This window comes from Athene cunicularia (genome assembly GCF_003259725.1).
Source record: "Athene cunicularia isolate RWA chromosome 5 unlocalized genomic scaffold, athCun1 chr5_part2, whole genome shotgun sequence".
Taxonomy (NCBI): domain Eukaryota; kingdom Metazoa; phylum Chordata; class Aves; order Strigiformes; family Strigidae; genus Athene; species Athene cunicularia.
In genome coordinates, this window is record NW_020799102.1 from 7352874 (window position 1) to 7365417 (window position 12544).

The 12544-nt window shown below is 38.7% G+C and overlaps 1 protein-coding gene across 2 annotated transcripts in view; it reads left to right on the forward strand.

Annotated features, from left to right (window-relative positions):
* The first annotated feature begins 321 nt into the window (after window positions 1-321).
* MOB2 (MOB kinase activator 2) overlaps window positions 322-12544 on the forward strand; it is an 88814-nt gene continuing 76591 nt past the window's right edge. The window contains exon 1 of one of the 2 annotated variants that reach the window (XM_026850481.1): window positions 322-386. In XM_026850481.1, the coding sequence (XP_026706282.1) occupies window positions 337-386 (50 nt within the window). In that variant the 5' untranslated portion in view covers window positions 322-336. Of the gene's footprint in view, window positions 387-12385; window positions 12455-12544 lie in introns of those variants that run through there. The other variant, XM_026850483.1, reaches the window with a different exon arrangement.

Sequence of the window (12544 nt, forward strand, 5' to 3'; positions counted from 1 at the left end):
ATCAGATTGTCTTGCTAGAGGCTAGTGGCAGTTTGAGGTCAGTGCTACCTAAACAGCCGCTGAAAGCCTGGTGAGACAGAGCCATCCCCGCGTGCGGTACCTACCGTCAGCCTGTCCCCAGTGCCAGAGAGCAGAGGGAAGGCTGAAAATCTCCAGCATTCTGTGCCTTGCAAGATTGCGCTGTGGCCTGATCTATTGGTTCGTGGGGACTGTGCGGCTCTGAAGGAACGTAACTGTAAGCTGAAGGTGTTTCCTCCTGGGGAAAACAGCCAGCAGCTGTTGGAGGAGTGACTTTTGTTGCCCTGCAGAGTTTGATCCAAGTTTGAATCTCGCGATATGGACCTGTTTGAAAACTTAGTGTTGCGCTGGGGGATTTTTACATGCGGGTGAGTGCACGGTAGTCACTGCTCTGTTATTTTTGCACTGAAAATGAAAATGCAAAAAAAACAGCTCCAAAACCAGAAGTACATTATAAGATTTGGTCTGTTGTTTTCCTATATTTGTACTTCAACCTACAGCTCTTAAATTCTTACTGGTAACATTTTACAAACCTTCACAGGACTGTTGTACAGATCAGTTTGCTTCGCTTTTACATAAACCTGATTTAATTGTACAAGTTTCATGCTAACATTGTGACTATGCTAGGCCTCTAACTTACTATGAAATGTTTTTTTCCTCAGTTCAACATCACTTTCTGATAGAAACAAGAGGACGAATTACTTGCTGTGTCAGATAAATGTGTACTTGTCTGTCTGATGAAAAAACTATCTCTTTCATTTTTTTCCTTCTGTGTATATTTCATAATGTCTGTTGTTCTAAAATGTCCAAAGGCAATTACCAAAAACAAATCAATGCTGGATAATTATAAGAGAAATGTACTGCCTGGAGCTACTTATTCTAATATCACCTTCCTGCTAACTACAATTAGAGGGAAAAAATTACATTAGTCACTTGAAAAGGGCGGCTGTCCCTGTTTTAACAAGCCATATAGCTTTTCCCACTGTTGTCAAACATCCCTTTGCCTGCTCCATCAAGCTCAAGAGAGAAACCTGAAACTACACTGTGTGTTGTTGTGAATTCCTGTTTCCTCGTTAGCCAAGGTACTTTACCAGGATTTATAATTACAGTGCTGTGAATTCTGCTAACTAATGAATTTTAGATTCTGTTTAGCTTAGCTGTTCTTCTTGATGATGAATCAGTTTTTCTTGCCCCCGAGTTCCTTGGAGAAACATGTGTGCACCTAGGCCACCAAGGCCCTCCAGGAGGAACTGGTCTCTGAGCTCTCTTCTTTGGGCAGGACCTGATGGCGGTAGGCATGGTGGCACTCGGCTTCAAACCAGCGTGTCACCCACTGAGTGGATGAAGATGCTGCTGCCAGTGCAAGCTTCATCCAGCAGGCAGTGGAGAGACCAAGTGGCAGTGGGGTGCTCTGATTACTTCAAGGGTATCCTCAAGAAATAGAGATTTTTCAGGTTTTTGTGTGACAATTTAGCAAGTGTTAGCTGGTATTTTTCATCAGAGGCAAATCTCTGAACATTGCCTGTAAGGGTCAAAGACAGAGAAAGGTATTCTCTGTAAACACAAATGTAATAACATGCACTGCTGCAGTTACTAGAAAAGGAGAGCGTGTTCATGAGGATGTATGGTATTCCATTCAGTTAAGGGCAGGGAGGTGTTTGTGTACAAGTGTGCACATGTATTTGAGAGAACATAGGCTGCTCCAAAATATGCTGCAGTTTTCAGTAATGTCTTGCATATTAAAGTTTGCCAGTTCATTTTCTTGACAAACTAATGGTCTGAGTTCTTGAAATAACTTGTCTGTGTGAATAAATGAAAGAGGAAGTATTTCACAACAGTATTTTCATCAGGGTTTTGTTATAAAAATTTGTAAAACAGTAATTAACAAAGTAACCTCAAATATGGAAGGTCTAGGTTTGGCTTTTTGCAGTTCTTACTGCGGGTTCCCTCTTTCAACCCTGTTCTTAAATAACTGAAAATAGAAAAAGGAGAAATCGTTTATATTGAAAACATTAACAGTCTCCAAAGTCTTTTCCAAATCTGCTAGCTCCTCAGATAAAGAAATTAGAAGGTGAGACAAGCAGTAATGTTGCTAAAAGAGAAGGATGGCTTTTTTTTTCTGCAGCCTCTAATGTCTGTTATCCCAGCCCCCCATCCCCAAGCAGCTATTTGGTTGCTCTTAGGCATTGTAATGCTTCAGGGCCGGAGAGCACTGAAAGAGAAATGGGGAGAGCTGTTGGTGCTCTCTGACTGCAGGTAACTCCTGATTTGCAGAGTTGGAAGGAAATGCATGCAAACCAGGACTCTGGCTTTCTGTGGCATACCTGTTGTTGGGGAAATACTGAATAAGGAAAAGTGAGGAAGTATTTTGTAGAATATTGGGCACTATTTAACTCCTTTGTTCAGCATAACTAAAAAAAAACCCCAACAAACATTGGCATTCCGGGTTGTTGTTGAATTTGTGGTTGTAGAGCCTGAATCAAGTACAAAGCAGGTATCTCACAGGTGGCGGAAAATGCAGTCTGCGTTTGTTATGCTGAACATGTACTATAGACCTATCAGAGACATGAATGAGAAACGTTATCTAGATCTCTACCTTCACTGAATCCTTGAAGAACCATTTCTGATGAGGAGGATAAAATACTTCTAAACTTGCTCCTTGCAAGTAAGTTCCCATATGCTTTCAGAGGAAAGGAGGAAGAGAATTCTGCTGTGTCCATATTGTTATAAATATTTGATATGAGACTTTACTAAGAAACGTTGGTGAATATGAAATAAAACCCTTTATTTAGAAGCAGTGCTGCTCTTGATGTGACTAACTGGATTTCAGATTTTCTCGTTGTGGCTACAGAGTGCTAGTTTAGGACTCAAGACATCTGGATTTTTATTTTGAATTTGGCTATTAGCATACTAGGTGACTTCAGACATGTCTCTCCAGTTCCTTCTTGTCTTTCACTTTCCATCTCTAAAACAGTTAACTCCCAGGTAAGTCATCGAGTTCTGCTAATAAAATTAATTTTAAAAGACTTGGTTATATCCTTGAGATATTTAATCTGCATCTTATTAAGATGGTAAGAAGGCTGGAGCCTTAGTAGGTACGATAACTATCTACATAGGCAGAGGAACAACTGAGCTGTTTTTTTTTTTTTTTTTTCCTTCCCTCCAGGATGACTTTTGTGTTAACACAGACCATGGTACTGGAAAATGCAGCACACCTTTAATGTTAGGAAAGTGATGCTACCAGTAACTCCAGACAGTGGTTATACTCTGTCTTCTCCCCTCAGTGTAAGACTGGGCTATATAGGTTGAGTGTATTTTCAGTGGGTCAGTATGGATATAGTTACCTATATGAGCGTTACTCTCACCTGTTGATTGTGGAGGAACTTTGTGGGTGTTGGTTCTACAGGCAGTGCTAGCACACCTAAATGGTGACAAATAACCTACATTTACTATTGTATTATAGCAGCACTGCTGTAGGTCCACAGAAGGAGCAGTAGTCAGAAGAATTAACTCATTTTTCATCTGCTAGAATCTTGCAAATCACATCAAAAGTATGTTTTAAAAGTGGCTATTCTCTGTATGTTTTGTACTCTTCAGTCTAACAGAGAAATTTTTGCTTTGCTAATAGACTAATTTTCAGAAGCAATATTGTACATAGTAGTGAAGAATTCAAGCACTCTTGGATTCCAGTTAAATGGAGGAATTAACAGCAGACCATTTGAAGAAACAAGCTGGAATTTCTGGACTTTACAGATATATTTATGGAAAATTATACATTATGAAAAGAATCCCTTCCCTGAAATAGCAAAAATCTGACTTTTTTTCCTAAGCCATGCTGTCAAAAATGCTTACATTTCAATAAACTGGATAATAAGTAATAACTGCGCTGTTGTAGTCCATGAAGTAAGTGATAGTGAGGATGTTTTGTAACATAATGATTTCAATTCAGCTTGGTTTGTTTATACATTTTAAAAAGTAAGCAAGAGTGGGCAACAGAGGTACTGTTGTGTTTTGTATCTAAGTTATCTGTGAAATGCTACCAGGAATTTAAGATACATCTGGCATTACAATAAGCTGAATGAGTTCTGGCAGCATTTAGTTGAAAGCTCTAAACAGTATTTTGAGTACCTCACTTTTTAGGGTAGATAAATCTCCTCCTTGCACCACATTTTCTAGGGAGCCTTTGAAAAAGGCAGTGATGCAGCAGGTTTGAGAGGCATACTTCACCATCCTGGATGATTTTTTTTTTCCCCCCCTAGAATATCTCCAGGCCTAAGTCGGAAGGAAATATGACACTTGGGTCCTGTGGCTTCAGTTTAGATTTCCATCTACGTTGATGGTTAGGCTTTGAGTTTCTTACTTTTGCTTTACTGGTAACATGATAACTATGAACACATTTTTCACTAATAATTTTTCCGCAGTAGTCTGGGACATGCTTGTGTGACAAGAAGAGTACAACAGCAAACACAATATTTAAAATTAGTTTGTCACTCATGTTTAGTTGTCTTCAGAAAATGGAGGAGTTTTTAATGAAAATCAGGGTACTGATCTTCACTATTAACTTTTAAATCTGTAATGCATTTGCCTGCTAGATAATAGATGATTTAAATGTAAGATACATGACTGAGGGTTTTCAAAGGCGGTTTCCCTCTGCTGTGGCCTACTGCATCTTCACAAACATTTTTTGCAGTGCCTGAGAAAGCAATTCTTTGAAAGATTCCAGTATTTAAAGTAGTTTATTTCAGAAAAGAAAGTGATTTTGGGCTGAGAACTTTAAGAGGAATACCACCACTAATGCCAAGGATCTGAAATACTCATTCACCTCTTCCAGACCTATAGATGAATTGTGCTTCAGGTTTTTTTTTAATTTAAAGCCATCTTTCTGCTTGTCAAGTAAGAATAGCACCTGATTTATGAGGTGCATCTTGTTAGACCGTGAGATTTCTCTGAGAGAACTGAGACCTTTATGAAGGGGAAACTCTTCTCTTTCCTTTTGCTTTGCTGCTGCCCTGTCTTTAAGCTGCTGCCCTAAATTGACAGCTATGCAGAGCTGTATGGCTTCTTAAGCTTAGCAAGTTATAAATGGTATTCCTCATAATGACCTTGGGAGGTGAATGTTGCGTTTCCCAGGCAGACATAAAGAAGATGAGAGTGTTGTGCTTTGGGCCTCTTAGTGACTTATTTTCAAAGGAACATTGTGCAGCCTCAAGCAAATCAAGAAGATACATGTTTACATGAAGGATGCTGCTGCTTCTATCACAAGTATAATTCTGGAAGTGTAATGAGAATGGGAGGAAGTGGAGGACTTCCTGCATTAGTTTTTGTGGCTGTGTGAAGGGGCTCTCTAAATTGCAGCTGTGTGGCACAAAAGTTAGGCTCAGATAAGTCTCTTAAGATGTGAACTAATATACCTCTTTGTGCTGCATGCATCATGGTTAAAGTTTTATTAACCTCGAAGTCAGAACAACAGTAATAATGAATGAGTATGTTACTGGTCTCTGTATTTTATCTTAAGTCTATTACTTTCCCATGAAATGTGTTAGTGCATCCATGTCCTTAAAATATGATTCACCCTGTTGGGAAAAGCTTCCCCAGTAAACTAAGTGCTTAGAATGTGAGTAAAGTGGGAGAAAGAAAAGGGTAATGGGGGGCCTGTTACATAGTGGTGATATATCCCCCTTCTGGGACTCTAGGCAAGAAAGGGAGAAGTACTAAATGGGAAAGGATTCATTTTATTTGGGAAAAGCTCAGGTTATGTGTGTTGTGCTAGAAGGAAGATGGTTACTTAAATTCTTTTCTGAAACATCCAAAGGACTTTTCTCTGGTTTCTAGATTATGGGTTTCACTTAATGCTACCTGATTAATGATTGTATCTGACTCCTGTGCTATGGGTTTATAAACTGAATCGATGAAATGTTAATAAATGTATTTTATTGTCTCTTTGGTGATAACTATTAAGTGTTAAATGTGTTTATCTGTTCAATATTTTGTTTTACAATATCTTTAGGGTGGTTTTAGTGTTTATTTACTCAACTTACAAGTTGAAGAAGAAACTAACACTGTAAGGTTGACAGTATGACTTCTTATTAAGGTCTGGGACCTTGAAGAACTTTAGGGTTGAAGGGTGATTTTGAGGCCAGTATGCAAGACATTTATTTAAGGTGTAAGGAGAAATGAAGACTTTCTCTTCTGCCTTTGACCTCTGCTTTTGTGGGGGTGTGGTCTTGTACCCTGTACGTAGCAGGGGAAGTGCTTTGGAAAGTGCTTTTTTTGTATCTGTGGATGAGTATTACTGTGCTGGTCAGCGAGAGAGCTTTTCAGTAACAGTAAAGTGTGCTGGATTTAATTAGCTCAGCCTCGCTGTCTGACACTTTTTTTTTTGAGTGGTCATAATGATCATGCAAATAACTTACAGAATGAAATATACTGGGTATTTTTTTTATCAGAGAAAAGAATACCTCTGATAATCAACTTGACTTTCCTGTCATTGTGCTCTACTACAGGTGTGGCTATCCTGTATTAAACCAGGCAAACCAGAATGCTACTGTTTCCCAACAACCCAAAGGGTGTGTGTGTTACCTCTGATAACTGCAGTATGTTTAACATCACATATTGGAAGATAATTGAGGTGTACTCTACTTACAATGCAGAATGAGATGGATTAGGTCATTCTCTGTTAAGACTATAATGCTGACATTGCCAATTAGCTAGACACAAAAGATTTTTATGATGAGATACTGATCTTGTAAGTTACTGTAAAAAAACCAAAACCAACCCAACAAACAAAAACAAACAGAAAATTCTTTAAAAGCAGAGATTAAAGACAAGGATGGCTGTCACACTATAGAAGCTGGTCGACTATGTAACACTAGGATGAACAGCAGGGAGAAGCTGAATTTCCAGAGTCCAGCTGCTTCCCTGTGTGCAGTGCTGTAGATAATTCAGGAAATAATTAATATAAATGTGCCTTCCGAAGAATGCTGAAATTTTCCAAGTGCATAAAAAGGCTGGACATTAAGTTTTTCATATTCATTGCAGGCCACATATGTTTACCTTTTTGTGTGTGTGTTGATGTCTTTCTCAACCAAAGAGAACCAAAACAGATTTCCTCTTCCTTAAGAGGCTCATTCAGGAGTTGGCCCTTCCCCATAGGCTATATCAGGTGGCATAGCTAAGTTTGCTGTTCTTCCTTGGCTGGCTTCAAGGTTTTAGTTATTTTATCTATGGAGGTGTGAAATTTCAAAAGCATGATCTAGTCTGCCTGTTTAACTGCATGGGTTTATAATTCTTCTCTAGAATTGGATGAGGACAAGGTTCAAGAATATGTCAGTCTTCTCAGGCTTCATAAAAAAAATCTCAGTAGAGTGAGAGTGCAAATTAAAAAGAAAAATATTTTCTTTCCGTACATTCATATATCAGTAGCAAATTCGGAAGAACTTTCCATTATGTTTATTATAACTACTATTTTTTACATCAATATTAGTTTCGACTGAAGAGACCGAAACTGCTATTTAGTATTTTCTCCAGATAGTTTTCTTTAGGAAGCTTGTTCTGATTGCCTGTTTTAAATTGTAGTGATCAAATTTTGTCACAGTATTACAAACAAGGTTGTTTGGTTTTGTTTTTGTTTTTTTAACTGCTTAACCTCCTTTGCTGGTATGGTGTTTGATTCACATCTTCCTCCTTTTTTGATAGTTGAGAGCTGCAGGTACCATAAACGTTAAGTGCACTTTGCGTGAAATCCCAGACAAGGAGTATCAGTCAGGATGCTAGCAACAGAATTATTTGATGTCTTCAGTTACTAAATATATGAAAATGATGTAACTCATAGCGAGACTCATCAGTGAGACGCATGTAATCTGTCATTGCGGTCCATACTTCTAACCTAACTTCCTTTTAAACATACAGAAGAGGCCTATATGGACTAAAGGTCACAGGATGTGTGTTGCTGTCAGAGTACATCATTATTGCAAACGGATGCGTTTTGTACCATGCCCTTAGTCACTATGGCTTGTAATTTCTATGAAAGCTGGAGGTTTTGTTTTATTGTTATAAGGTGAAACAGGCATTATTTTTTTTGTGGTTCTGAGCTTTCTGCCCAGTTCTTGTACTCTGGGTCAATTATTTGCCCAGAACACTGCTCTTGTAATCATAACATTTGCATGTAGTTCTCTGTGTAGCCTGGCAGCCTGAGTCCAGCCTTATTGTTACGAAGTTTTGCTTTTTTAACTATTTACAATGGAGAGGAGATGCTGAAAAGTGTATTTAGAATATGCTTCCATGTTGACAGGCTGCTTCTGTGGTTCCTTGGGGGGAGCTTTGGAGTTTAGTGGATTTTTTTTCTGTAGGATGATAAATCAAATTGAAATTGTGGAATAAAAAAAATTATATGTCAGGTTCTGCTAGCCCTTTCATGAGATGGAGGCTGTTCTTACACTTGCAGACTAAGTGGTTCAGCAGGCATCGTATCTCCCAGCCAAAGAAACTAAGCATATGGCAGCTAAGTAAGGAGTGATAATGCATGGCGAGGCTGCCAAGCAGAAAGATACTGCTGTAGTGACAAAGCATGTGGCAGCTCTCGGAGCATTCAGAGAGATAATCTAGCTGTGACACTTTAGATTTCTAAGGCAGAAATTGCTAGAAACATGATGCAGTTTTATCTCAACAAGACTGATTTGGACTAGGCTAGGTGTGTTGTTGCTCTTAACTGTTGCAGGAACAATCTGGCTGCATCTGTTAAAGTGCTATATATAGCCTTTCCTTAAAAAAAAAAAAAAAAGACAAAAAGTGCTTCTTTTCTCAGCTTCAGTATGTTCCTTCAATTCTGTGGTAATGAGGTGTACCTTTCCCTAAGTGAAATGTGGTCTGTCTGTTCTTGAATGCAGTGGTCAGAGCTTGCAAGTAAACTAATCCAAACCACCACATCTGATTTTTGCACACAAGTGTAGCTGAAGCAAGGTAGGGAGCAAAAGATTATTCTGTGAAAAGACAGTTTGAAATGAGTGGCCTTTTTGATAGTCTCATATGGGGGATCAGAGTCAGAACAGTGGCTTTGAAACTTTTCTCTATTAGATGTCATTTTTAGGCTGAAGCTTTGATTTAATGAAGAGGAATTATCAAATCTTAATTTAAACAATGGATTTTCACATGCTAGTGATGACAGATACTTTTGCTTCATCATGCCATTTTTTTTAAGGTCTTCACTTTGTCGTTAATATCCAAATGGGATTTTGGCCTCCTATCCATACATAGTGTTCTTTTTACCAATGATTTTGGTCCTACTCCGTGAATTATAAAAATTAAGATAACACTTCTACGTTTTGGAATAGAGACTGTTTGAGTGTTTGGGGTTTTGGTTTTGTTTTGTTTTGTTTTTTTTTTTAATAAAGACTTGATAGTTTCATCTTAAAGACCACGGTGTGGAAAGGTGAGGTAAATTGTACTGGTATATTTAATCTCTTCTGTTGGCTTTAAAATGTATTAATAAATGTTGCATTGTTCCACTGTATCTGGGCTCTTTTCTTAGGTAACAACCATCAACAGTGAAAATTATAGAGGCTGGGAACACTTTTCTTGCAGTAAAAGCAGTAAAAGGCTGCCTTTAATTTATTAAAAGGGGTAACCGGGATCTTCCTTGAACAACCTAGGATATGTTCCATTGTTTTCTTTAAAAGAGAAAATCTATCCTCCCCACAGAAGTCTTATGTGAAGTCATCCAGAGTTTGATAGTATAGCTTAGAGAACAGGAAGAATAAAATACTCAGTGTTATGTAAAACAAGTACTTTTAACATAGTTTAACATGCACTCTAAGAAATAGATTTGAAGGGTACTATGCGGCACCAGGTCAGGCCCTCTTTTGCTTGCAAGTTGAGTAATCACTCTTTATTTATTCCCCAATATGATCAGTGCTGAAAAGTGAACCTGACATTGGATTCTAGATTAGTGTGTGTGACATGACACTGCTTTTCAGGGAAGGGGGCTGGCGAGCAGGCAGCCATCACCCTCCACTGCCGTTCCTGGGGAGGCTGGCGCACTGCGGTGAGGTTGAGGTGTGTTGGATGATTTTGAGGGAACGGAGCCCACCTCCGGCTACAGAAACTTGAAGTGCACACAATGTCCTCGCAGCAAATCTTCTGGTGGCTGCTGTCAGTTGGGGGTTTGGGGCTGAGATTCCCAGCTCCTGGGCATCAGAAAGGTGAAATGCCTCTGAAGTGATGTATTTTCCATTTTGGGTGGCATGCTTACATCTTTTCTACAGATTCAGAGACCCTGCATTCAGCCAGTTCAAACTTTGTGCTCCTTAGTGTTCCAAGGCAATGTATTGTTCACCCAAATTATATCTGTGTTGCTAAAAGCACTGCACTTTCAGATTTTGTACAGTATATCAGTCCTTAAGTTATTCAGTTTTGGATTGTTATGAATGTCTAAATCTCAAAATGGAGCAACTGATTGGAAATAAAAACATTGCAAGTTTTATAGTGGAGAAAGTAGTGTGATTACTGCTAGTAAACAATTACTAATTACAATATATTTATTAATTCAATATGTTCTTTAAGTATCTTGGATTTACTACACAAAAGAACATCTCATGACACTTGTATGACTGGTACTGTAGGTGACAAAGGAAAAATTAAAATTCATTTTTCTGGGGTTATTTTTGAACCCCTCACTTTTTTTTTTTTTTTAATTTGTTTATCTGCTCTTACATTAGTAAAAGCTTGAGCTGTGTCTGCCGTGCTTTAGTGCAGCAATTCTTTTGGTTTCTGGAGTCTAGCTGCTGGCATGGCATTATAGTGTGTAAACTTAGAAACCTGTCTGATGCCTTTGTAACCATCGTGGGGAAGAAGCAGCAGGAAAAAATCATGATAAAGCAGAACCTTGAATATTGTTAAGGCTTACAGAGCAGAAGGAAAAAAAAAACAGGGAGAGAAGGAGGTGTATATATATATGAAGCAGAAAAATAGGAATGAAAGTTGTTGCAGTTTTTATGTGCAGGCTCCTCTTTCAATAGAGGGCAGCACTGGTTCAGTTTCCTGTAAGGTCCACTAGATGCAGAGTCACAGGCAGCACAGGGTTGTGCTGTGCTGCTCTCAGTACAAGCTTTTAGGGATGACTGAATGCGGACTTTCAGTTGAATTTGTAACAGATGGCTGGAGGAGGAACAGCTTTCAGAATACCCGTGTAAAATTACAGTCAATCTAGTATCACAGGATGAAGTTCTGTTAGTCATTTATCTATATTTAATGGCAGGGTTGCTATATTCTTTGGTTGTCTGCCTCTCAGCCAGATAAATCTGTCCGTGATTCCCTGTTTTCCTGCTTACAAATAGAACGTGTCCAGCACACAGGAGCCAGCAAATGTGCTGAGAGCAAGTCCTGCTCTGGACTGCTGCGTGTGCTATCTACTGCTTCAGTGCAGGATGGGTGTGTGTTCTACTGACACAAAATAAAACCATCTTTTCATTTTATTGGTAATCATATGGCCCCCCCCCTCCTCTTCCCTGCTTGTTGTTCTACTGGGGTAGAATGCATTTAAGAGGCTATTTTACTGGGTGACTGATGACAAAGTGTAAATGTCAAACGTTATTAATTGTAAGCTCTGAAGTCCTCCCCCCCCTGGAGCCTATTTGGTGTATTAGAGGCATCTTCCACAAGGTGGAGCTTTAAGGCTCTGTGTCTGGGACTATTCCCTCTTGATTTACAAGCAGAAAGATGGAGTTTATGAAATCTCTTAAAACAGGTATAAAACGACCATTTCAGTGCTTTTCAAGAAAATGGGTGGGCTTTAGGAAAAAAAAACCCAACAGACTCAACAGATATTTTGGACTCTTTAATATGTCTGAGTCACTGGCATTAATGTAGTAAAAGAGGAAAGGAGGGATTGAAAAAAAATAGTTCTCATTACTTATTTATTCTTTTGGAATTACTGTTTCCTTGCTTCCAAACTGACACTTGAAAGGTAGGCAGAACTAGATAGAAAAAAGCATTATCAAAATACTTGCTAAATCTTCATTTATTGGGAGGAGTTTTGTTTTTCTTTTTTTTTTTTTTTTTTTTTTTTTTTTTTTTTACACAGTCCTACCCTAAAAGAAGAGGAGGAAACTTTTAGATAACAGCTATTCTGACAGATAAAAGGCAGAAAGCGTATTCCTTTCTTTTGCACAGCTGTCTTTTCAAGAATGAGCTATGTATCCCCCTTCTCTAGAAAAGAACCTTTTTCTGTTTTTCACTCTGCCTGCCAAAAGATGCATCTTGCTGAATTATGGAGAATTGCTACGAGTATTTCAGGCCATGTTCCAGTAATAAGTTATCTTGGGCTTCCCACATTTTTCTGAGTATCTGAACTGTATTTTACTCTATAGCCATCTTGTCAGAAATCCCCTGCTGTTAATTTTGTTGGAATGGAATTCATCATCTGCTCACTGTGCTGCTGCTGGTAAGAGAATTTTATACATTAACTTGCACAGACATGTGTGGACATGAGCTGGTACTAGGTAGACAAACTGGGAAGAACTTAGCTGGAGGG